The sequence below is a fragment of the Microcebus murinus genome, chromosome 12 (genome assembly GCF_040939455.1).
Source record: "Microcebus murinus isolate Inina chromosome 12, M.murinus_Inina_mat1.0, whole genome shotgun sequence".
Classification (NCBI taxonomy): Eukaryota; Metazoa; Chordata; class Mammalia; order Primates; family Cheirogaleidae; genus Microcebus; species Microcebus murinus.
In genome coordinates, this window is record NC_134115.1 from 80,308,303 (window position 1) to 80,335,847 (window position 27,545).

A 27,545-nucleotide genomic window follows, 5' to 3' on the forward strand; every position below is an offset into this window, starting at 1 on the left:
CACCATCTGGCCAGGTTTTTGGAGGGCATGGCCTGGATGTGCAGAGGTACGGGAACTCAGAGGGTTCAATCCAGTAGACCGTCCTACTGATGAATCCCTGTACTTAACACATCCCCACCAGCCATAAACTCTGCAAAGGCCCGTGGCACTGTCAGGCCATATGTTGTGCAAAGAGCTACACAGACAGTGGCTGTGGCACTCACTCTGCCAGCTACAGTCATGGTCCTCAAATACTTCCACTGAGCAGCACCCCACACAGTTCTTGCTCTCCTGCCTCGTTCTAAGCTCACCCTTGTCCCCCCATCTTAGCCTCACCTTCCCTTCATCACTGCTTGCTCTTGAGACTCTGGCCCTGCACACCCCCACCCGCATTATGAGCAGTCTCCCTCTGGGTACACCGTCTCCAGCCACTTTATTAACAATAACCACAGCAGCTGCCCCGTTTGCTGAAGACCTAGTAGACCAGGCACAGTCCTAGCATGTTATTTAATCCCCATCACAAGCCCATGAGATAAATATTATTTTTACCCTTTTACAGACAAAGCAATCAAAACTTAGAGGTTTAGTATCTCAAACAAGGTTACGCGTTCATTCAAGCAACAAATATTTATTAAGTGCCTACCATCTTATTAGGTTAGAGTTGAGCACTATACACAGAGAAGACGTATGTTAAGTATACAAATAAAGACAAAATCTTGGTCCTAAGATTAATGGCAGGAAAGACAAGGTGCTGAGCACTTGCTAGAAGAGAATAATAAATTGGGGAAGGGAGTTAGGGACAGCCTCTCCTGCAAGGTCACATTAAAGCTGAGGCGTAAAAGTCCAGGAGCCCGCCATTCAACGACAGGGAGAAAGGGTGTCCAGCCAGAGGACGAAGCAAGCACGAAGGCCCTGACACCGGAACAAGCTGGGTGTGGCTGAGGAAGAACAGCCTGGGTGGCCAGAGTGCAGCGTACAAAAGGACAGGGGAACATGCTGAGGTTGGAGAGACACGGAGCTGCTGATCACACAAGGCAGGATCTCGTGGGCCACAGCAAGTTTAGGATTTTATTCCAATGTCAAAGAAACCTCACAAAAGGATCAGCAGAAATTGGACATTGCTGGGGCAGAACCCAAGGACAGTGGCTGCAGTAGACAGAATCTTCAGATTAGAGCAGACACAGCATTTATTGAGTACCCACTATGTACCAGGCAGGATAGGTGCTTTCCACGCCATAGCTCATAAAATCCTCATAACAGCATTGAATGAAAGACAGTATTAGCCCCACTTTACACATGAGGTTCTGGAAACAAACTATTCAAGGCTACAGGTCAGTAAGTGGCAGAGACAGACCTAAAACCCAGTCTTTGTCATTCTAGAGTACATGTGGTATCCACACACCATGGGGCTTTTGAAAGCTTTGGGGCCATGCAACTGGGGCAGGGCCAGAGGGTGAGAGAGCTATGCTCTGGTATTAAGTAACTCACAATATAGATATTACAGAGCAAATTTAAAGATGCAAATCTCCTAGCAAAGCCACAAATAAAACATTCAAACTTGACCAACTGCCTCAGCTGAGACCATGAATTTTCAACAAATTGAAATAAAGGCCTCAGTACAAGAAGGCCAGCATCTCAGGGCAGGGGGGTGTGAGACAAGAGCAGCAAAGGATAGGGATGAAGAGACCTGGGTGTGGCCAGGATACAGATAACTCTTTCAGCCACACCTGGCTAAGTGTTTTCCCAATTCCTTAGAAAGAAAAGCACTAGAAATAACAAATCCCTTGCCATCGTATCTATTGTTTGTTGCATATACATTATAGTTAAAACTTTTACCATCCGGAAAGCTCATTTCTAGGAATTTACCCTAAAAAAATCACATAACTGTAAAACATATGCACAAAGATATTCATCACAGCTTTGTAAAAGTAAGAAATTAGAAACAACTTAAAATGTCCCATTGTAAGAGATTATGTAAATTATGGCTCAATCTATCCCTTTTAATTATGAAATATTACACAGCCATTAAATAGCATCACCCATCAGTATTAATGGAGATAGAAAGCCAGCCATGTCATTCCCTATTGAAAGCCAGAATTAAACTCTTCTGCACATTGATAAAGATTGCTACCTGGACTGGATATGCTGTGCCAGATTCTGAGTCTTGTCCACTGAAGGAGCTCAGGGAACTTCACCCCAAAGTATGACTCCTGGGTATAAAGAGTATTTTGAATTAAAGGCCCTTAGAGATCAACTGGCTGGAAGCAGCTTTCCCTCTATCTGCATAAAACCAGAGGGACCCATCAAAAAGAACAATTGCCTTTCCTTCCCAACCAGATCTGGCCCAACTCATTTCAGAGATAATACCAGTCTCTCGGTTAATTTAATTTCCAAAGAGAATCATTTACAAATTAATCTGTTTTCTCTTATCCATTCATTCTCCCAAAATCCATTCATCCTCCCTAGTAACCATTTATTGCCCCTAAGAAGCATTGCCTATATTCCTCATCTCCCCCGCTCCTCTAAAATGAGGGTATATAAACTTCTAAACCCCACTGAGATACTGGGTAATCATTCTGTGATTCTCCACATGCCTAGGGTAAATCAATCGTTTTCTCTTATTAATCTGCCTTATTGTGAGTTCTTCCTTCAGTGAACCTTCCAGGGCGAAGGGGAAGTTTCCCCTCAGCCCCACACCACTCACCCAAAAAATTTTTTTTAAAGGAGAGAGAGAAATTGTAGTGTCCAGAACAGGCCCCAGCAGGTAAGCACTGGTCTTCATAAACCCTGCCTCAGCCAGGCCTCCTCTATCCACTTGTCTTGGAAGTACCCTAACTACTACACTGCCATCTAGAAAAGACCAACAAGTCAGGCTCCCACTGAAGACCAAACTGAATGACCACCTTCCTACCATAAGCCTACCATACAGGTGGTTATGCTCTCAGCTAATGAGGATTTAAGACAATGGATTACCAGTTTAAAGAAGACATGTGGTTTACACATTTCCAAGAGAGTACTTGCACAAAACAGACGAATACAGTAGAAAGGACTTCTTGTGCCAGAAGACCTGGGTTCAATGCCTGAATAAGTCCCTATCCCTCTAAGGGCTTCAGAGTCCCCATGTATCAAATGGAGGGACTGGATGAGATGATTCCTGGAACTCCTCCAGCTCTGAAATTCTGACCCTATTCCAAATATCTCTTTAGTCCATGTCCTTAGCTCTGACATTCCTCCCTCTGGGTCCACAACACCACAGGAGCCTTTTAACTTATCCCCTTGCCACCAACCTTGCTCCCCTCCAAACTCTTCTCCTTGTAGTCACCAGCCCGGGTAATCTTTGGAAAGCACGATTCTGGTCATTTCCCTCCCTAAATTAAAACCTATCACTGGTTCACTTTCATCTTCAGGACAAAATTAAAACAATGCAGTGTAACATTCAAGTACCTGCAGAATCTGACCCCCTACCTGCTTCCTGGCCTCACTCCTCTCAGCTCCCCTCATACAGCCTCCCTCCAGCCATAGGGAGCTTACAGCTCCCTGAATGCATCACGCCCTGCCATGCCTCCCTCTACATTCGCACATTGAGTCCTTGCACCTGGGATGTTCCTCCAGCTCCATCCACTTGGCCAATCCCTATTTGTCCCTAATGACCCAACTCAGGCAACACCTCCTTCAGGGAGGCTTCCCTGAATCCCCCAGTCGATTCAGAGCCCCTCTTCTGTGGGCCCACAGCACCCTGTGCTTACCTCTACCACTGCAGTTTTCCTATCCATCTTCCCAACTAGACTCTGAGCCTCCTGACAGGGAGACTTACCTTGTCTTAATCCACTGCAGATTCCCAAGACTCTGAGAGAGAGCCTGGCAAGGGGCATATATCTGAAAATGTTTATTGAACAGATGAACTCTCAGCAAAACCAGAAGGGGACCTATGTCTTGCTAGTCCCTGGCTAAATGCACCTGCTAATGGTTAGACGTCATCTGAGACTAGAATAAGAGGAATCATGAGTTTCCTCATTAAATCAAAAGCATTCCAGCCCCTTCCTTAATATTCATGCTGACTTTAAAATTAGCTTCAGATGCCAAGAGCATTTCCTATAAGCATCCCACAGAGAGTTCACACGACCACGACACAGAGATCATGCATTTAGTAGCTCAAGCCAAATGAAAAATTTCAGTGACTTATAAAGACCTGAAATGGAGACACTGAGAATAGTCTAGCCATTTCAATTTCAGCTGCAGAATTTGCTCTTGAAAATGCTACACTAAAAAATATTAATGCCATAAAAACCTAACAGCAGCCAAAGGACCACAGTCATAAAGAAAAAACATAAATCCTAAAACACATTGGCATAGAAGGCTCTCCCTCACCTTCAAGGAAAACAGGATTTAGGTCATCAAGGAAACGTCTGAGCAAGGGAAACTTGAACCACATGGCAGAGTAAAAAAATAACAATATAACAAGGAGAAACAGCTAACACATAGAATGTACTGTGTGCTAGGCACATGTGCCTCACATATATTCACTCATTCACTCCTAACAGCCCTAAGAAGTAGGTACTATTATAATATCATGCCCATTTTAAGCTTGAGAAAAATCAGAGGTTAAATGACTGGCCCAAGGTCACGTAGCAGAAGCGGACAAACAGACAGTCTGGCTCCAGAGGCCATGGTCCCTGGACAGCACTGACTACCTCTGAGAGCAGCTTTGCCATACCACAACCCTCAGCCTCAGTTACTCCCATATGTAATAGAACTGTATTCAATTCTAGGATTCCTTCCAGTTGAGTAGGCAGACAAATGATGTGAAACCAAAATTCTAAGTTTCTGTGAAATTTGCTCATCTAGAAATAAAATTTAAAACTGTGCCCTTCAAAAGTGAAATAATAACTCTCTATCTTGTAGAGTCACTTTAATATTAAAGCAACATATACAAAGAGCTTAGCACTTACAGTGCCCAGCTCAGAGCCAGAGCTCAATAAACAGCAGTGATTATTACTCTTATGATAAAATGGGAACAACCATTTAATAGTAGAGCATATTTTAATTATACACGATGTAGAATAATCAAATCTCATTTGTTTGAGGCCCCAGACCCCACAGCATAGATCGAGTTGTACAGCAGAAATTATAACAACTCAAAGCTCAGAAATTACTTGTTTCCATTAGAGATCTGACAAGTCATTTCTTCAATTGGTCACTGGTGGTTTGCAGATAACTATTAGCAGTAATGAGTATTCTAAATTAAATCCAGAGACAGCACTGCTCTGTTCTGTAAAGACAACTGGGGAGAGAGGAACATAATCGTACAACGTCCTTCTCTCTGTGTCCTCCATCTTCTCTCTGATAAATATCTCCTGCATCTTGCATAGTATGGATTTCATTTGCTTACAAATGAAGAAGGGTCTAATTTTTCCCAAGATAAATGAGAGCACTGAACAGGTAACTTGTTAAAGAGAATTAGAATTGGGAAAATAACTTATTTTCCTGTTACTTGACAACAAACCCCCTTTGCTAACAAATGAAAGACAATGCTGGAAGACATTAAGCATCAAAGCCAAATTTATCACCAAGTAATCCATTCTCAGACAATTACTATACAGTACTGGATACAGGCTGCTCACATTTCATTCAACAGCAACAAAGATAAAGCCTATAAAATGCAAGGGGAGGCACAATGCAGTGGAAAGAACAGCCCTGAAGTCATTAAAAACCTTTATTCAAATCCCAGCTCTGAGACATACTATGACCATAAACAAGTGTCTCCTAGTCTTAAGATTCCTTATCTATAAAATGGGAATAATACAAAACACCTGAAGAGTTGTAGCAGGATTAAATAGGGCCCATAAACAATGTGCCTTCCATCAGTGGTCCCCAACCTTTTTGGCACCAGGGACTGTTTTCACAGAAGACAATTCTGCCACAGATGGGGGGTGGGGGATGGTTTGGAGATGATTTAAACACATTACATTTATTGTGCACTTTATTTCTATTATTATTACATTGTAATATAGAATGAAATAATTATACAACTCACCATAGTCTGGGGGCCCCTGCTAATAGTAAGGACCTTGACAAATGTTAGCTCTTCTCAGCTGTGGAATATCATAACATCCTCACCTTCTGGACACCAGAAATATATTAATACCAAACTCCCCAAAGGTGAAAATTGCTGATCCTGTTAGAACCCATGGCCAGTCCTTGCGTAAAAGGGCTGACTGCATGTGTATGCTACAGTCAGTCTCACAGAGAAAGCCTACAAGACGTGGCATTCCTCCTGCCTCTGGCATTATTCAGCTTAGACGGTTCTCAAGAAACAGAGCTCTATCCTGGGCTGGCTGGACAGCAGCAGCAGACATGTTTGTTAAGGCCAGTAATTTGGTATCTCCACTTACATTTTCAAAGTCCTTCATGTTCCGTGCTCTGGTGGGAGACACCATTTCTTCTGACACCTCTGGGAGCGCTATAAAAAGGTAAAATAGACACAGGAAAACATCATAGCATGCACATTGACCGGCATTCCTATTAAGGACTAGAGCCCAGAGAAGAAAAAACATGAACAGCTTCCACAGTATAACCTGTGGTACTTGCTGTCTGTTGCAATTTACTGATTTCAGCCCAGGGAAAGCTATAAACCATTATATTTCCAATATTTACATATTACTTAAAGTAACCCCAATGTACAATGTGTGTGTCAAAAGATGAACCCAGAAAATGCACCAGGCATTTGGCAAAGCAAAAATATGTACTTCTTTATTTCATAAAATTATTTTGTTGAACAGGATATCATCTTCACCTGTCAATAATTAAAACGAAGCATGTCTAACTGATTTGACAGCAGAGATTGGCAAACTTTTTTCTTAAAACACCAGACAATAAATATTTCAGGCTTTGTAGTCCATACTCAAAGCCTAAAATCTGTCACAATTGCTCAAATCCTGTCAAAGCACAAAAACAGCCACAGACAATTCATAAACAAATAGAGGGGCTGTGCTCCAATGAAAGTTTATTTCCAAAAACAGGCAATGGGCCGGAAACTGCTGACCTCTGCTTTACAGCAAATAAAGACTTTGCTAATACTCAACTTTCTCCACAGCTTCTTTAATTCAGCACACATTCACTACATACTCACTCTGTGCCAAGCACCATCCTGTGTGCTGGGGAAACAACAGTGAAGGAGACACTGATCTTGTACACAAGACGTTCCTAATCAACTGGGCAAGACAAAGATGTAAACAACCTGTGCCATGCTGCGCAGAGTCCTTGGCACTTTGTAGGTGCTGAGTAACTGTGTGTTAAGTGAATGAATGAATTCATTCTTCCAAGAAATATGTATTGAGAGCCTGCCTTCTGCTAGGTCCCTCTTGAGATGTGGCTACATTAGGAAACAAAATAAACCAATGGGCCAGGCATGGAGGCTCACACCTGTAATCTCAGCACTTTGGGAGGCCAAAGCAGGAGCATTGCTTCAAGCCAAAAGTTAGAGACCAGCCTGAGCAACATAGCAAGATCCTATCTCTTCAAAAAAATTTTAATTTTTTTAAAAATTAGCCAGGTGTGGTGGTGCATGCCTATAGTTCCAACTACTTGGGAGGCTAAGGCGAGAGGATCACTTGAGCCCAGGAGTTTGAGGCTACAGTGAGCTATGATCAAACCACTACACTCTAGCCTGGGTGACAGAGCAAGACTCCGTCTCTAAAAAAAAAGCCACAATGGAGCTGATATTCTAGAGGGAGGAGACAGACAATAAACAAAATAATCAGGCAATTACATAATAATAAAAGGTGATAAATGCTAGGGGGGAAAGCGAGAGGGAATAAAGTGGATAAAGATAGGGAATACCAGGGGTGGGGTGAGGATTGCAATTTTGAGGCAGGTCTCACTGAGAAGTGACATCTGGGCAGACTTGAAGAGAAGGAGCCAGTCACCTGGCGGAAGAACACTCCAGGCACAGAGAAGCCTGAGATGGGAGCATGCCTAGTGGACCTGCAGAACAGTCAAGAGGCCAGTGGACTAGAGATCAATAAACAAGGGGGACAGTAGGAGAGGAGGTAAGAAAGGCACTGGGGGACAGAGAGTGTATAGTCCTATAGGCTCCTCTAAGGACTCTGAGGAGCGGCTGCAAGCGTGTGAGCTAAGGAGTAACACAGTCTTGGCTTTCTAAAGGCTCCCTCTGGCTGCCTTGCTGAGAACAGACTGCAAGGGGCTTAGGAGAGAAACAAGGAGAACAGTTAGGAGAATACTGAGACAATCCAGGCCAGAGATCACCATGGTTTGGACCAGAACGGTAGGAGGATAAGTAGTGAAAAATGATCTGATTCCAGATATTTTAAAAGTAGCCAGGCCGGGCGCGGTGGCTCACGCCTGTAATCCTAGCACTCTGGGAGGCCGAGGCGGGCGGATTGCTCGAGGTCAGGAGTTCGAGACCAGCCTGAGCAAGAGCGAGACCCCGTCTCTACTATAAATAGAAAGAACTTAATTGGCCAACTAATATATATATAGAAAAAACTAGCCGGGCATGGTGGCGCATGCCTGTAGTCCCAGCTACTTGGGAGGCTGAGGCAGGAGGATCCCTTGAGCCCAGGAGTTTGAGGTTGCTGTGAGCTAGGCTGACGCCACGGCACTCACACTAGCCTGGGCAACAAAGCGAGACTCTGTCTCAAAAAAAAAAAAAAAAAAAAAGTAGGGGGGCGGGGGGGAAATGGGCATTTATTGAAACCTTAAAATCTGTACCCCCATAATATGCCAAAATAAAAAAAAAATTAAAAAAAAAAAAAAAAGTAGCCAAAAGGAATAAACTAAGGAGACGAAATGAAGTGAAATAATAATATTTCTCGAGGAAAGTGCACCTAAGTCAGCCTGGGGGGAGCCAAAAAAGGTGGGTGAGCTTTGAGCTGAGGCAGCCACCAGCAGGTTAGAGGGACAAAAGGAGGGAGAAACACCCAGGCAAAGGCCAGAGTAAGCCTGGTGTTCAGAAACAACTCTGCAGAAAAGAGGCCATGAAAGTGGGTGGGGCAGACTATGAAGAGCCCTATATGCAAACTAAGGGCACAAGGGCTTGTTTTCCTGTCCCTCAAAGAGGCCATGCTCGCTGTCTGTGTCTAGGATGCTCATGCCCTCCCTCCTCCCTGCCCAGGTCCTACTCACTCTCCAAGTCTCTGCTCCACTAGCAGTTTCTTGGGAAACTCTTGCCTGACCCACATGCATACCAGGGTAAATCTCCCACTAATCCCTTCTCACAGCACCTTATAATTTTTCACTCCAGTCACTGATTATATATTATTTATCAGAATTTTTTGTTTAATTGTTCTCTCACCTTGATGGTAACGTGTTCGAGATTGAATCCCAGCATCTAGCCCAGAGCCTGGCATAAGGCAGATGAACGCTGCTGGCTGAATTAAGGAGCAGGCCTGGCCGGGCGCGGTGGCTCACGCCTGTAATCCTAGCACTCTGGGAGGCCGAGGCGGGCGGATTGCTCGAGGTCAGGAGTTCGAAACCAGCCTGAGCAAGAGCGAGACCCCGTCTCTACTATAAATAGAAAGAAATTAATTGGCCAACTAATATATATAGAAAAAATTAGCCGGGCATGGTGGCACATGCCTATAGTCCCAGCTACTTGAGAGGCTGAGGCAGTAGGATTGCTTGAGCCCAGGAGTTTGAGGTTGCTGCTGTGAGCTAGGCTGACGCCATAGCACTCACTCTAGCCTGAGCAACAAAGTGACAAAAAAAAAAAAAAGGAGCAGGCCTATCAATTTTCTGCTTCTAACTGCCTATAGGCAGCAAGAGTAGAAATCAGGCTTGTTGCATTTTTTTATTTAAAGTAAAAGTTAAGAGGTTCCTAAGGAAAACTGAGTGTGGCCTATAAGTTAAAGTATTCTCCAGAAATAAACCTTGGAACACTTAGCCTGTCTGCTGCCAAAACAACCTCCTTTTGCATGTATCTCATCACTTTGGAGAAGAGAAAAGAGTCAAAATATCTCTAAGATATTTCAGCAAGGCAAATTATTAGCACTACCCACAGAGACACTTACGATAGCATTCATTTTTCTCAGAAACGTAAACTATGAAGAATGCTTAGCAAGATCCAAACTGCAAAGTTTCCTCATAATCCAGCTTAAACACAATACGCTGCTTACTTATTCAGCGCCGTCTCCTGTGGTCTAACCAGCTATTTGTCTGCAAAGGGCAGGCCCGTGTAGGAATGCTGGGCCTCAGCTGGCAAACGAGACCCAGCAGCCTGCCAGCAAGGCCGTGGCACATGAAGTCCAGACGGCAGCTCTCCTGGGCCTCCAGCCACTCGGCCATGGAGACCAACAGAACCCCCATGCCTGGTCTAGTCACCAAATCAATGTCCAGCATCCACGCAGTCCTTCAGTTCAGCAAACACTATCTGAATCCCTATCGGCTTGGTAGCAAGACATAAAACTCATGAAGTATGGCCTAAAGGACATCAAGTCCTCTAGTGTTTATGACAGGAGATGGAGAGCAAATCAATATGTACAAAAATTACTGAGCACCTACTATGTGTCACGCTACGGCAGGCTCTGGGCCCCAGAGATAAGAAAGCCCAGTCCCCGGAATATGGAGCTCACCATCTAGTGTCTACTGCCCTTGTTCCTATTCAAGAGAACACCAACTTTGTGTACTCACCACCGTTTCTCAAACCAGCATTGGCGTTGACACCACCCAGGTCATCTGGTACACTGGAAACAAGGCCACTAGGAGAGAACACATGGGATGAGAGATGAGCTAGTATTTGAACAGAGACTGCTAAGACTGTTAAGACTGCCGGGACGGTACATGCCGATCATCAGCCCATAGCCAGGAGAGACGACACATAGCTGAGCTACCTCGGAGGCACGAAACGCAGAGGTTAAGAACTTAGGCTGTGAGGCTGAGCTCTGGCTTTAGAAATGAGTGCCAGCTTTAACACTTGATAGCTGACTGACCTTCAGCAAGGACATTCATTCGTTCATACAGCAAACGTCTGTGTGCCAAATATGTGCCAGGTACATAGGCCCTGTGCAAGTACAAGCTACTTCTGTTTCTGAGTCTTACTTTCTTAATCTGTTCCATGGGGACATCACTCTACCCATAAAAATTAAGTTAGTTCATGTACAGAAACACTTAGCACATAGTAAGCGCTCAACAAGTGGTACCTATTATTTTTTATCATTATTATTATTATTACTACCACTAATATGCCTATCACAACTTCTGGGACTCAAGTACCAATTCAGATGTTTTAAGAATGTCAAACAAAAATGCAAAATTCACTGATCCAAGAAGTTGTACTGGTTGAATTATATAAATAGGTTCAGTTAGAATCTGGAGACACTGACAGAAAACTAAACCATAATTGGAGGTATGGTTTGACACAAGAGACACTACCCTGGATTCTATTCTAAGCTCTGCCACATACCTCTCCAACCCTCACTTTCTTTGGCTGTAAAAGGAGAATAGCAGCTATTTCATAGAGTAATTGGCAATTAAGCAAGGTACCTGGCATATAGTGTATACTCCATAAATGAGAGCAAAATATCATCATCGCCTTGAAATATATAGTGCTTTATAATTTATGAAAGATTTACCATCATTAGAACTGCCCAATTCCCTGAAGGTCCACACATTTTTCAAAGGAAGGCTCTGAGGCCCAATTTCAGTGTTCTAGCCAGGTCACACGGCAGTTAAGTAGAGAACCAAATCCAGAGTCCAGGCCTTTTATGCCTAAGCCCCACTCATGCTTCTCTGTCCATGCTGCAAACTAGGAGTTGACAGAAGCTCAGCTTGACTTTTTGGCAGTTAAGTCTTTCCATGCCTCTAAATCCAAATTCATTCTGCTCCTGGGACAATTTTGCCTAATCACCAAACTTTGGAGTTGGAATAGACCTTCAAGATCAAGAACAAGCAAAAAATTGGAAATGTCATAAAATTCCAACATCAGGAAAATGATCTATAAAATGTATCTGTTATAAAGATAACTGAAAAAACTTATTAAGCAAAGTATGTCCTCAATTATGAAGAGAATGCATACAGTACATATACACTAAAGTCACCTCAAATCCTTTTGGGAAATAGGTAGGCTATGGACACATAAAAAGACAAAATATATTAAAATATTAAAAATTTGTAGGGAAATGAGAGATCCTTTCCTCCTTTTTAATGTTTTATAATTCCCAATTTCCTCCAATAAGCATCACTAAAAGGACAAAGTCCATTTTCTAAACTGAATTTTAAATATTAAAATCCAGTTCAACCACCACCTTTTGCAGATGTGGACCCAAAGCCCAAGGTCACACACACACACCAGGTTATTGGCCAAGCTTTAGCCTGACTCTGGTCCTCCATTCTCAATCTGGGATTCTCTCCACCACAGCCATTAAATTAACTCCCACTGGCTATAGCCCATCGATAACACGTGCCAAGATCAATCACGGCTGAAAACTACCTAGCAATTGATGCCAAAGATTTTGGACTTAGACAAGCTTCCAACAGTCAAATACTGAAATTTGAAAAATGACATCTGATGTCCCAAATCTTACCAAAGCCACTATGTAATGCAGAAATTCCTGCATGGTTCCTGTCAAATTTCCACTTGTGTTTTACCTACCCTCTTTTAAAATGCTATGAATCTCTGTCATCCACACCGTCCAGTCAGTACCAATCACACCTCCAGCCCCAAGCAACTCCTCTTCCCATTATGATCATTCACTCTTAGCCTTGTAATTAAGGCTGGGGCCTCACGGAGATCCACTAGAAATAAAAAACAATAATCAAAAGAAAAGGATTCAGATATGATTTTATCACTGTAGAGATGGGAAGAATAAGACCTCGAAAGGGATGGAAACTTACTTGCTCAAAATCACAAAGGGTAAGTGGCAAAGCTGAGACTAAATTCCAGGTTCCCATGCCCTTTCCACTTGCTAACCTGTGTCCGGGCTGCCCAAAGCTCCAATACGAATGTGGCATGTGGTGGAATGTCAGTTTCCTCACGTGCAAAGTAAAGGATAATCCTAAGGAACCTCCCCTATACTGGGCACCCGTGCAGCACAGAAGCCACGCTCAGGACAGGACAGGTAGCCTCCCATTTAATCTTCACCACAGCCCTTCTGTAGTTGGTGGTACTTTTTAAATGTTGCCCTTTTTTTAAATGAGGAAACAGAGGTCTGGAAAAGTTAATAAAGCTGCAAACCCCACGCTGGACTGACTTCCAACCCCATGCTCTGCACCTCTACGACACCCTGGCACCCTGAACGCCTTCCCCAAGCAGGTGGTGGTGAGGACCTAACGAACAGAGGCACAGAGTTTCCAGGGATCAGCACAGCCGCAGCCATCACAGCTGCTGTTTATTTGTTGAGTGAATGAAAGACCCGCCCCTGAGCTTCACCACCTCACTCTTCCAGCTTGCTCAATTGTCACTCAAAAGGAGTGATCTCTTTCTGTGCCTATATGCCAACAACAATTGTCCTTTTACACCACAAGACCCAACAAGGACTAAGCATTTCATTGAGAAAGTGTCATAATAGCCATAAATAGGACTGGACATTGAATTTAGAAAACAATTACATCAACAGGCGCACTTTTGTGTTTTAACAATTCCTTTTTCATTCTATGTTACTTATTCTTAGAGAAGAGCTACATTTATACAAAAAGACAGATAAGCCTAAAGTTCTCCTGAGCTACTCCTCACTTCCATCTTAGTCCCCACATGAGAGGTCATCACTATTGTCAAAAAGGCATGCAAGGTGGGAGGATCGCTTAAGGCCAAGAGTTCAAGACCAGCCTGGGCAACACAGTGAGACCCTATCTCTATAAAAAGTTTTTTAAAAACTAGCCAGGCATGGTGGCATGTGCCTGTAGTTCTAGCTACTTGGGATGCTAAGGCAGGAGTACCACTTCCACCCAGGAGTTCAAGGCTGCAGTGAGCTATGACCAGGCGGGCCACTGCCTTCCAGGCTGGCAACAGAGCCAGACCCTGCCTCTAAAAGAAAAAGAAAAAAGAAAAAAAGACCCATATCCTTCCAGATCTTTTTCTATGAATTCACATACATAGAAACAGTTTTAATTTTGTGGCTTAAAAATAAAGCAAATGCAATCAAACTGTATATATGATTCCACAACATCTCCTCTACTATGTCCTAATGATGTTTTCTTGACAGTACAAACAGATCTGCCTCAATGTTTTTAACTCCTACAAAGCATTCTACAGCAGTTTTTCAAATTTTATTGACTATGATCTACAGAATATATTACCCTTCATCCTTGAAATGTCTTCTATTCTGCTCTAGTTTTCTAAATCCTGGTTGCAACCTACTAAACTGACATTTATAAGCTACCAATGGGCCACGAACAGTCTGAAAGACACTTTTGAAAGGATATGTATTTACCCAATCCCCTATTGATGGTTAATTCAATTTGTTTCCAAGTTTTTCTTTTACAAACAATGTCATATAAATATTCTTATACAGGTCCCACTGTGCACACGCATGAGCATTTCTTCAGGATAGATAACAAGAAGTAGAATTGCTGGGTCAAAACAGATTCACGTTTTTCAAATGGGCAAAGAATTTGAACAGATATTACTCCAAAGAAAATACACAAATGGCTACAAAGCACAGGAAAAGAAAGCACATCAGTAGTCATTAGAAAAATATAATCAATACCACAATGAGATACGTCACACCCCCAAGGATGGCTATAATCAAAACGACAGACAATAAAAAGTATTGGTTGGGACACAGAGAAATTAGAACCCTCATATACTCCTAGTGGGAATATAAGATGAGGCAGCCACCTTGGAAGACAGTTGGGCAGTTCTTCAAAATGTTAAACATAGAGTTGCCATGTGACCCAGCAATTCCACTCCTAGTTATATGAACAATATACGCCCAAGAGATATGAAAACATGCCCACACAAAAACCTGCTCATGAACAAATGTTCACAGCAACATTATTCATAATAGACAAAAAGTAGAAATGACCCAAATGCCCATCAACATAAAAGAATAAACAAAATGTGGTATATGTGTATAATGGAATATCATTTGGCCATAAACAGGAAGGAATACTATCAAAAAATAATAAGTGTTGGTGAGAACATAGAGAAATTGGAACCCTGCACAATGCTGGCAGTAATGTAAAATGGTACAGCCACTGTGGAAAACAGTATGGCAGTTCCTCAAAAAAAATGAAAAATAGGGCCCAGCACGGTGGCTCACACCTGTAATCCTAGCACTCTGGGAGGCCAGGACAGGAGGATCACTTAAGGTCAGGAGTTCCAAGACCAGCGTGAACAAGATCGAGACCCCCATCTCTACAAAAAAATAGAAAAACTAGCCGGGCATGGTGGTACATGCCTATGATCACAGCCACTCAGGAGGCTGAGGCAGGAGGATTGCTTGAGCCCAGGAATTGGAGGTTGAGCTATGATGACACCACTGCACTCTACCCAGTGTGACGGAACAAGACTCTATCTCAAAAAAAAAAAAAAAAAAAAGTAAAGAAAAAGAAAATTACCATTACTGTGTGATACAGCAATTCTACTTCTGGGTATTTGCCCCAAAGAATTGAAAGCATGGTTTTAAAGAGATATCTGTATACTCATATTCACAATTGCTAAAAACATGGAAGTAGCCCAAGTGTCCATTACAAACTACAGTATATACATACAATGAAATATGATTCAGCCTTTAAAAGGAAGGAAATTTGGTGCTTCAACATGGAAGAACCTTGAGGACATTACACTAAGTGAAATAAGCCAGTTACAAAAACACAAATACTATGATCCACTTATATGAGGTACTTAGAGTAGTCAAAAGCAGAATGGTGGTTGCCAGGGGTGGGAGGGAAGGGGAATAGACACTTACTGTTTAATGGTGCAGAGTTTCAGTTTTACAAGATGAAAAGAGTTATGGAGATAAATGGTGTGATAGCTGCACACCATTACAAATGTATCTAATATGACTGAACCATACACTTAAAAATGGGTAAGATGATAAATTTGATGCATATTTTACCAAAACAAAAAATAATTTTTTTAAAAAAAAGGAACACAATACTGAGACATGTCACAACATGGATGAACCTGACAGAAGACTATACGTTGTAAGATCCCATTCACATGAAATGTCCAGAGTAGGCAAATCTGTAGTGGCAAAAAGTAGACTGCAGTTGCCTGCGCTGAGGAGAGGGAAGCGACTGCTCGGGGGCACAGGTTTCTTCTTTGGACACTGAAAACGTTCTAAAATTAGATTATGGTGATCGTTGCATAACTTTCTAAATATACTAATAACCATTACTTTACATGGGTGAACTTTATGGCATGTAAATTATATCTCAATAAAGTTGTTAAAAAACACAGGCACATTGTTAATGTTAATATAGAAAATATCAAATTATGTTCCAGAAAGATTGTACCAGTTGACACCGTGTGTGTGCACTTTTTCACAGTGATTAGAAAGCAGCATTGACTACTAAATATGGAGTCTATATTTAGATGGCATTTATCTTTTCAAACAGACTGAACAAAATTGATTCATTCAACAAATATTTGTCAAGTCTCTACCATGTGTCTGATGGTTCCAGATGCTAAAGATGCAATGCAGAATGAACCACACATGCTCCCGGCCCTCACTGAGCTTATACTGGTAATGGCATCCACTGTCCCCAAACCTCACTGCCCCAGGGCACCCCATCGAAGGTCAGCCCTCCTACCACCATCAAGCCTTCACAACAAATTTCATTCCACCATCCTCTTTCCCAGATGTCTACAAAAAGTCCATGAAGGCATTCTTTGCCCAAGAGAGTGCAAGCTGTGTTTCTGGAAAAGCATTTCTTTTTGGTCTGCTCCTAACTAGACAGCAAGCACTTAATGGCCTCGTGCTGGAGGAAACCCTGGATGAACAAGCCTGGACCAGGCCTCGGAAGTTCACAGCTGGGGAGAAGCAGACTCCTAGGCATAAAAGCAAAGGGATGGCCCCCGCATTGTAGGCTGAGGATTCTGTCCAGAACAGGAAACATGGTGGTATACAACAGTATAACAAATCCTGCCAACATTTAATGCACACCCCAGTAGGTGCCATGCCCTTAATATACACAATCTCACTTCATCCACGCAGCCACCCAATAAAATAGATACTATCATCAAAGAGAACTAAAGCTCAGAAGGGTTAAATGAATCACTCAAAGCAACATATCTAATAACTAGCTGAACCAGGTTTCATATCCACTCATCCTGACTACAAAACCCAGGTTTTTTCATACCACTAGGAAGGACTTAATGAAGGGCCTGCCTTTGGGCAAAGTCCCTGGGGTCAGAATCTGAGCCTCGATTCCTCAAGGCTGGAGTTGCGTGGGGTGCCTGCAGGTGATCACGTTTGGAGGGAATAAAATACAATGACCTTCAACAAGTCTAAGGATAAACTAGACTCCAGGTTAGTCTTTAAAACTGGGGCTTGGAAATTATTATATCCAGCAGAAGAGTGCTCAGAAGGTACTATTAATATACTAGAATAAAAAGGGGTGATATTACTCTAGGGATCTTTCTCTTCCGTTGTGACCACCTAACGAAGAACCTGTCTCTCTCAGGATATTTCTGCCACTCCTTAAGGGACAGCTCAAGTGCCAGGAGCTCTGTAAAATCTTTCCAGAATCAGTCAGAATTGATTCAGAGAACCAGTTGGAGGGCAAGACAGGGTACTGACAGCCAGACTTTGGAGTCAGTGAGCCAGAATTTAAATCCTGACTCAGTCGCATTCTGTTTATGTGATTCGAAGACATTTGCTTCACCTCTCTGAGTTTCAGAGTCCCCTGTAAAAAAGGAGAAAATATCATCATCTCAAAGGATCATTGTTTATTCAGTGATTTAACAAATAGTCACTGAGCCCCGATTATGAGGCAGATCCCAGGTTAGGAACTGGCATTACAAAAGGTGAACAAAATGCAGTCCTGGCTCTCGAGTGGGTCACAGAGTGGGGCAGACAAGTTAACAGTCAACACCTGCACTGCCCAACACAGGAGGCATCAGCCATGTGCACTTACTAAGCACTTGAAATGTGGTTAGTCCAAATTGAGAAGTGTTCAAGTATAAATTAATACCAGATTTCAAAGAATTAGTAAGACAAAAAAGAATGTAAAATACTCATTAATAATTTTTCTATCAATTATGTTAGAATGATAATATATGGAAATATTAGGTTAAATAAAATATATTATTAATTTTACCTGTTTAATTTTTTTAAAGTGGCTACTAGAAAATTTTAAATTACATATATGGGTTACATTGTATTCCACTGGACAATTTTATTGGCCAATAAAATTCAGTAAGATCAAGGACTGAGATAGGGTCAGTGATAAGTGGGAGTGGTTAGAAAAGTAAAGGGCCCAGGTGGGGATGGGGAAATGGCAGTGAAGGCTTTCTGGCAGGGACACCTAAATTGAGACCTGAAAAAATAATAGGCATTAATAACACAAAGGGGACAAGGGAAGGCAATCCAGTCAGCAGGAACAGAAAGAGCACAGCCCCAGCAGTGAGAAAGAACAAGGTAAGGGCATTCATGACAGAGTTTGTCAACCTTGTTTAGAGAGGAGACAGGGTTGGGAGAGTAAGAAGAGACAAGATGAGAAAGGTACCAGGACCAGATGATGAAGGACCCTGGAAGCCATATAAAAGAACTTCATCCTGGGGATGATAAACCAGGGAGTGGCTAAAGCAGGTGAGTAAGGGATTCGCTACCAGGAATGTATGCAGTGTCTAAGTCCTGCAAAGGCAGGGAGAGGAAGGAATAAAAAATATTTGCTGATCTGTTGAGTAGCTACTCTGGGTCAATGAGTGGGCTTAACTCTTTTAGACTCATTTCCATCCTTATGCCAAACCTAAGCTTTATACCAACCCATTTTACAGATGATAGAAACTAAATCTCACAAAGGATGTATGGCTTACTCAAAGTCACAGGGTTGTTAAGTGGCAGAACTGTGATTGAAACCCAGGTAGGTCTGGCTCCCCAAAGCCCAAGTATGTGGCCAACATGCTCTAAAGTAAGAAGAGTTGAGAGAATAATGGACTTTATCTGAATAGCAACCGGAAACATTAAAAGTATAAAGCAGCAGACTGGGAAGATCAAATTTACATTTTAAAAAGAGTTTTCAAACTGTAGTATAAAGAACTATTGGAGGTGTGAAGAAGCCAGGACAATCCAAGTGAGAGGCCATACCGCAATATATTGGGGCAGTGGAAGAAAGAAAGACGGATACAAAGGGACATGACGACTATCACAGGATCCAATTAGGCAGGAACTGCAAAGGGTCTTGCTTTGTGCCTGAAACATAGTAGGTTCCCAATAAACAGAATAACCTTTACCCAAGATAGGACTTGTTTATGCCTTCTGCCCAGGCACAAAGATTAATTGTGCCTATTTCACTCTTAAAAACATCCCACTTGGCAAAATAAACACTATGGTCACCTTTCAGTTAGGGTATGCTGACTAAAAGCAGCAGCCTGTCCCTTGCAAAGCGGGATAAACACTGCAGATTCTCATTCAGGGCTCTCTTCCTCCTTCTTCTACCCACTCTCCAACCAGGAGCCCAGGAGGACAACCCCAGGGGCCCAGTCATGGAGCAGTCTAGGGCTCCACCAGGCCCTCCTACCAAAGGAGAGACTCCAGCCCCAACAGCAAATGGGCCTCCACCTACCTCTTGGGGCAGGTCAAATGGGAGGTCATTATTCCCTGATTTGTATCACCACTGATGATAGTAATAATAATAATAATAATAATGGCAACACAGGATCATTTTTTAAGTACTGATTATGTGCCAGGCACTACACTTGCCAAGCTAATTGCTGGGCAAGCATCACCTCTTTTAATCCTCACCCCAACTCTGTCAGGTGGATATTACTGCTTGCCCATTTTACAGATGGGAAAGTAGGTTAAGTCACTTTATCAAGGTAACACAGTCAATTTACAGGGCTGGATTTGAATTCAATTCTGTCCAAGTCCAGCCAAGGTTCTTAACCACTGCATTCCATTGCCTCCTTCCTGGGTGGCCACTATGTGAATGGGAAAGCAAAGTCTGGACAGACCGACTACATTCTCCACGATGAAAGCAAATTCCCCAAACCAAAATGAGCCATCAACTGCCCTCAAGGTCCCTGGCCCCCAAGCAGTCCCCACCAGTGGAATACTCGAAGTGCACCCCCTACTCCCACTCTTTCAGAAAACCCCTTATCTGTCCTTCAACCCCTCATCAAAGTTTGTCCCAAAATGCTAGATGCGAGTGAGATGTAGGTCGGGACTCCAGCCCCCCACACTCAGTATAGCTGGTGGCCCCCGGAGGCCCTCCCTGAAGTAACCCACCACTCATAGTGCCCCGGCCAGTCGCCCTCAAGCAACCTCAAGGGCAAGGCCCAAGGCTGCGTTAGAGCGAACCGGCATCAGCGGGAACCCGGGCCCAGTTACCGCGAACCCCAAATTCCCGGGCCGCACCTGCAGCCGCTGGGCGTCCCAGGGTGGGTGACGTCCTCTTCCAAAACCGAGTCCATCACGGACACGGAGGCGGTGGTAGTTTTGGTGTCTGTGGTGGCGGCGACGCCACGGGTAACCCCCGCTGGAGCGACCCGCCCGGCTCCCAGGTCCCGCCCCCTCTAACCCAGCTCTCGTTCGGACTCCGGCGGCGCCGCTGGAATTCAAACCGCAGCCGCCGCCATCTTTCCGGGCGCTTCTTCCTACGGAAACGAGGCGGGGCCACCGCGGCGCGCGCGGTGAAGCCGACCTGTCGGGGCCAGAGGCCTGGCAGGGAAGCGGAGGCGGGCGCCATGTTAACTAAGGGCACCGCATCTGAGCTTGGGCCAGCAAGACTAACGAAAGAGAGGCCGGCTGCCATGTTGCGTGAGGGCACTCAAGCCGAGGCTGGGGCGATCGCCATCTTTGTTGTGGGCGAAAGCCTGCCGTGGTCCGTTAATTTAAGCGGGAGATGGGAATATGGTCCCGGACCCTCAGAGTTCTTAAAGCAGTGTTTGGTTTTTTAGAGTAATGACCCCAAAACCTTATGTTGGCGTCTGTGCATCAAAAAAAACTCCTCTGCTTTGAGTTGAAACTCAGATAATCAGGTGCTTTAGAAAAATCCTACATGCAGAATCTCACTTCAAGCAGTAATTTGCAGGCTTACTTTGAAGCAAATAACTCATCCCTGTGAGCCAAGAGGTCAGCTACACTCCCACTCCGATCTCTCACCTTTATTACCGTTAGGGCGCAAATGCACCTACAATCAGTATACAGAGGAAGAGAGGAAATGACTCTCCCAAAGTAATACTGTGAGTATTCACAATAAGTTTGTCAACTGGAGCCAGATCAGCGGCTCCTGCCAACCAGATGACGGCTTTCTCCAAAACCCTGGCTGCCTTTCTTAAAGCACGGAGCAATCACTAAACACCTAGATAATTTTGGCAGAGTTTAAGCAGTGAAATCAACCTTCTGCTCCCCTTCTCAGTGTTGCTCCCTCCTCTGCAGGCTGTTGGGAGAGCCCTGGATAAAAATAAGGTGGGTGAATGGGTAGATGGTGACTTTCCCGGTAATCATGAACAAATCCCCTCTCAGCCTCAGTTTCCTCATCCTTCAGTTAAGTAATTAATCAATTACTTTCCAAAGAGGCCTTTCCTAATCCTCTAAATCAAATCACTTCTTGCATTCTTAGCAACCCATATTACTCGTTTGTAGCACTTACCACATTTTGCAATTGTATATATCTGTTTTTTTAATGTCTTCCTCTTGCACTGGACTGGAAGGTCCATGATGGTAGGCACTCTGTTATGAATTGTTAACTGCTGCATCCTCAACACCTAGCACTGTGCCTGCCACCTGGCAGATATTTGAAAATATATGTTAAATGAATGAATGACTCAGTGAGTCAATCAATCTGGAAAATAGAGCTAGTATCTATCCTGCAAGGTTTTTTCTTTTTGGATGTACCACAGTTTATTTATTTATTCACCCACTAAAAAATGTCTTGAGTGCTTCCAAGTTTTGACAGCTAAGGATAATGTTTTTTTTTAATTTTATTTATTTATTTATTTATTTATTTATTTTATGTTAGCGTATTATGGGGGTACAAGTGTTAAGGTTACTTATATTGCCCATGCCCTCCTCCCCCCTATCCTGCAAGGTTTGGGGGAGGATAACCTGAAATATAGGAGCTCAATCAATAGTAATTCCATACATCTCATATTCATTCTCTTTCTCTCTCTCTCTCTCTCACTCTCTCTCAGCTTTAGTGAGGTTTACAAAGCCCATGATTCTGCACCTGTCCCTCTTCCTTCCCCAGATCTTCAAGCATCCCTAGAATCAGCAATGAGATAACAGCCTGAAAGAGAAAGAGAGGGCTTGGCAGGCCTTAAAGCCCTGGAACCAGTGCTCCTTGCCAGTGCTAAGTTCATCCCACCTCTGAGATGAGTGTATCCTAAGGCAGGGAAGCCTGGGTGGCAAGATTCCCACCTCGGCTCTGCCAATGACTCTGTGATCTTTGGCACACCACTTCTGCTCGCTAGACGTCAGTTTGTACATCTGTTAAATGAGAGGATTGGACCTCTCAGGACTTTACAGCTCTGGAGGTGATTTCTCTGTGTTTATTTCGCAGCTACTAACATTAATACAACCAACTGTCTCCAGAGAGGGAGGCTGAGTTACAAATCATCACTTCCCAAATGAAGGGACTAACTTTCCATCCAGCCAATGAAAACTCTTGAGAAAGAAAATAAGAACGAGGACCTATTCATTTTGAGCACGTGTCACCTGTGCCAGACATATCAAACGAACCACCTCAGTTAACCCTCACAACAACCTTCTGGAAGAGGGGCTACTATTACACCCATTTTAGTTACAGTTGAGAACACTGAGGCTGCAAAAGGTTAAAAGTGCTTACTCAAGTTTCCACTGACAGGGCTGGAACTGGGAGATGAGCCTAGGTCCCTCTGAACCTCAGTGCCCTCATTGTTTCAGGCAGCCTGTCATCCCCATTTGTTTGTTTTTCTCCATTTTAGAATTAAGGATTGAGAGGTGAGGGCTATATCCACACAAGAGTATTTAAGTGATATGTTCACCAGACTCTCTTTCTTCGGCAACTGCTGCAAGGTGGCTGAGAGGTGAATCTTAGTATGGGCAGTATGATCACAAGGCTGGAAGTCTGGACACCTGGATTCTGACTCTGGAAACTCCTCCAATTTATCCCGTGACCTAGGGTCCCTTTCCCTTGCTCTATCTTTATTTTCTCATGTGCAAAATGGGGTGGACCATGTTGAGATCACATGTTTGCATTATCTAATTAGATATTTTGGACACTATAAAGAAGAAAACCTGTGAAGTGAGGAGTTCTCATTATAGTTAATCCATTGCCTTATTCAGTATGACCATGTTCCTGCATTATGTGCTAAACCCTTTAGTGAACCCGGAAACAGAAAATAGAATCAATTGCACAAATGAAAGGCTATTTGGGAAGTTGTTTTTCCTGCTACTATGGTGGTTTCATGGTCAGGGACAGAGGCCTTTGCCCTGTCTCTGTCTCCCCATGGCCTTTCTTTCTGCCAAGTCTGGAGATGACGTCACTGCCACCAGCTGTTTGAGCTATCTGGAGCCATCTCCTTGGCAACAGCCACACAACCACAAAGCTGGCATTATTATTTCCTTGGACAAGGTCGTATCAAATGGTTGGGAGGAAGTAGCTTGTAGCCAGATGTCTTTCATTTGGGTGGAACCCTCCTCAAGTTTTAGCAGCTCAAGACACTTTAATTGCCATTACGAACAGCAAGAATAACTTTTTATAGGATCAGTACACATGCATTGCTACTTTGCACTATTCCATTTCATCCTGACAACACTGTGAAGAGAACTAGAATGACCGTGCTACCCACAGAAAAGGAAACTAAGACTCAGAGAGGGAAAGAGATTTGCCAAAGGCCAAACTTCCTTCTTGCCTTTTTCCTTAGCTTTTTATTTAGAAATAATGTGAGACCTAGGAAAAAGTTGCAAAAATACTACAAAGAATTTCTCATATAACCTTCATTCATTTTCCTAGCATATTAACATCTTACATAACCACTGCACAATTGTCAAAAATAAGAAATTACACTGATACGATACTATTATGACAGGCCTTATGTAAATGTAATCCGTTTTCTCATGAATTCTCTTTTGCTGGTCTGGGATCCAATCCAATATTCCACGTTACATTTACTTGTTACATCTCCTTACTCTCCTCCAATCTCTGGCAGGTAGTCTGTCTTTATCTTTCATGACATTGACACTTTTAGGAATTCTTCCCATTATTTGATAGACTGTTTCCCATTTTAGGTCTGTGTGGTGTTTTCTCAAGTTTAATTCAGGTTACACACTTTTAACAAGAATACCTTCCCAGGGTGCAGTGTCACTGTGTCTCACTAATGGGTGACCGTAACTCTGATGTCTTGACTACAGTAGTATCTGCCAAGTATCTCTGCAGGAAAATGACTATTTTTCCTTTTGTAATTAATAAGAATCTTGTGGGGAGATGTTTGCGGCCATGTATGCCGTTTTCCATACTTTCACCCATTAATTTTAGCATCTATTGATAATTCTTACCCAAAACAATTATTACAGTGGTATTTTCCAATTGGTGATTTTCTATTTTCATCACTTCTTCGATATTTATTCATTGGAATTCTACTGTAAGGAAGAGCTTTCCCTTTCCCCCCATTTGTTTGTTTATTCAGTGGCTTATTTACGTCAGTATGGACTCATGGATATTTGTTTTATTTTATGTGTTATAAGCCATTACTATCATTATTTATTTTGTTACACACATTTTCCTAGATTTGGCCGAGCTGCCCTTCTAATACATGGCTGTGCCAAGGTCCAAACACAGGTGCGTCTGGTCCCAATGTCAGCAGTATTTCCGGCACACCAGTCTGCCCGCTTGCTCTCAAAAACTCCTCCCAACCCACCCTCAAGATCAGCAGTCTTTGGGAGGCACGAATTCCCAGTCGGCAGCCACTGTCTTCTCCATAGCAGGCTGGTGTGTCAAGCCAGTGACGCCTTCTGGGCCCACCATGTAGCCCAAGGCTGTGCACACAGTAGGTGCTCAATACCGGTTTGTCAAATTAACTCCAAGTCCTGACTTTTTCTCAAGATGGGAAGAGAACTGAGAAATATCCCAATATTTCGAATCGAATGTAGATTATTGAACTAGAGAAGGTAACACACATGAACACACTATATGATCTTAGACCTGCCAATTCAACTTTCTGGGCCTATTTTCTTACCCATACACTGAATGCATTAGGCTACAACACTCAGGCCCCTTCAGCTCCAATGTCCCATGAATAGCTAGCTAGCTACCATGCACTGAGCTCTTTCTATGTGCCAGGCACTATGTTAAATACTTTACACTCTGTCCTCACAATACCCTCATTAAATAAGAACTGATAATGCTCCAATTTTATAGATGACAAAACTGAGATTCGGCGAGGAGTTGCCTGGCCATAGAAGGGGACCGGAACATGCCATCCCCAAATATGCCACTTTGGCATAAGGATTATTTTGAGCTGAGGGCAACTGAGAATCAACAGATGTGGGAAGAATTCTCGGCCTTCTCCTTTTCTGCCTTAAAGCATAAATTCCCTTTGGACAGGTGTCCTCCCTCCCTGTATTCCACTAGTTTCCCCCACATCTTCACTAGTTTCCTCCCCATGATGTCCTATCGCTTCAAGCATAAACCCCCTTTCTTTTATTGAAAAGGTATAAAAGCCCTCAAGCCTAACTACTTCTTTGAGTTTCACCTCTTTTCTGTGAACACCTGTGCACATAACCATTAATAAAAATTGCATGCCTTTTCTCCAGTTAATCTGTCTTTTGTTCTTTTAATTCAGTCACCCCAGCTACACACATAAAATTCTAGAGACACAGAGAAGGGGTTGAGTCATTGCGATCCAGGAGGTGGGGAAAGGTGTTTTATAAGACCTATGTCCTGCAAAAGCAGCATAGCAACCTGTACGTACCATATGTGCAGTAACTTCTCACTTTTTAAGGCCTGCAGGCGAGATAGTGCAGGAGGTGGACCTTGGCTGCCTGCCCGAGCCTTGAGCCAAACCTCAAGTCTGCTTACAATACCAAACAAAAGCTTTGAAAATGATTAACACCCAACTTCACTAGAAGGTAGTTCTGCTTTCTTTAACAGGACGTGGCAACCATTGGAGCAGGTTCCGCCCGCCCTGGTCAAAGCCAGCTTGAACTGGTTACTGCCAAGATGAAGCCTGAAGTTGACCACTCATAGACCTTTGGCCTCATTTTAATGCTAAAAATCATGCCCGAGGGTGGAGATTTAACATGCTAATGAGGCATGCAACGTATGAAGAAGCATGGTCACTGGCTTGGCAGCTGCCAACAAAATTCCACCTCTATGTGCTATGATTTCAATATTAGTGTCAAACTTTCTCTTTCTACCCTTTAAAAGTTCCCCAGTCCTTTGTTCGGAGAGCCAGTCTGCTTGCTCCTTAACCAGCATTATCTTCCTTTTGTTCAAGCAAAGCAACATCACTGCCCTGCCCAAGTAAAGCCTTGCCTGTATACATTCCTTTTTCAGTCTCGTGCCAATTTCTATTGACTCGGGTACCAAGAACCATGAGGTCAGTAACACAGAGATAAAATAAAATCCCTACTTGACACAACTATTTACAAAGCCTATGCCACAGGCTTCATCCCTTGCTGCTCCTTCAAGACAGCTGCTTGAGACAAGTTCATTATCACTCTTTTATGGATAAGGAAATTGAGGCTCAGTGACATGAACTTATTTTCCCATCGTCACACAGTGAGCTACTGACAGAAAAGAACTTGGACCTTCAAAAGCTGACGCTCCTGAGCTTTTTGAAACTTACAGAAGGCATAGATACATCCCAAGCCAAGATATCCTTTCCGAAATTGATCATCCTCAGTACTATGGCCAGAACCCCACCCATCTAAACCCAGGGGCTGGCTACAAGAGAGCCAAAGGCTGCTGGAAAAGTTACTCTAGGATGCCAGGGAGAGTTTTCAAGCACCCTCTCCCAGCTGCATATTTGAATATGTAAAGCAGCAATAGCTCTAGGCAAAGAAGGATAATTAAATTCATCAATTGTCCAGATATTTTGCAGATTAAAAAAAAGCACTTAATGTCTTGTGACTTGCAGGAGGGGGATGGTAAACTTTGCCTCTCCCTTAAATGTAGTATATTCATGTTGGGAGTGCAGGTTAGGACTTAGGGAAGGGTGTACATATTTGTGGTGGCTGCAGTACCTCCTTCCTCAAAGGGATGAATGTAAACCCTCTTCCTTTGCATTTGCCCTCCTCCCTGTCTCCACCAGGTACACCGCACAGGTGGTGTCCTGCATGAGGGTACATCCAGCCATAGGATGCCTGGACGTTTAAATTCAATTCATGCTCTGCTTGGCAAGCTGTGAGTCCACTCCAAAGTAGGAATGTCTTTTTCTAACTCACACAAAGGACCTGTATGTGCTAGTGGTTCTTATATTCTAGAATACCTTTCCTTCCTCTTCTCTCTCAAATTCCCAGGCT

General features: G+C 43.2%; 1 protein-coding gene across 8 annotated transcripts in view; it reads right to left on the reverse strand.

The window, feature by feature from the left end:
- Positions 1-20,721, reverse strand: part of CDK5RAP2 (CDK5 regulatory subunit associated protein 2) — a 174,154-nt gene extending 153,433 nt beyond the window's left edge. For 7 of the 8 annotated variants that reach the window (XM_076008991.1, XM_020289456.2, XM_076008988.1 and 4 more), the window contains exons 1-3: positions 20,457-20,720; positions 10,627-10,694; positions 6,372-6,439 (exon numbers count right to left, since the gene is read on the reverse strand). In XM_076008991.1, coding sequence (XP_075865106.1) covers positions 6,372-6,439; positions 10,627-10,694; positions 20,457-20,512 — 192 coding nt within the window. In that variant the 5' untranslated portion in view covers positions 20,513-20,720. Of the gene's footprint in view, positions 1-6,371; positions 6,440-10,626; positions 10,695-20,456 lie in introns of all 8 variants that reach the window. The other variant, XM_076008992.1, reaches the window with a different exon arrangement.
- Positions 20,722-27,545: the final 6,824 nt, after the last annotated feature.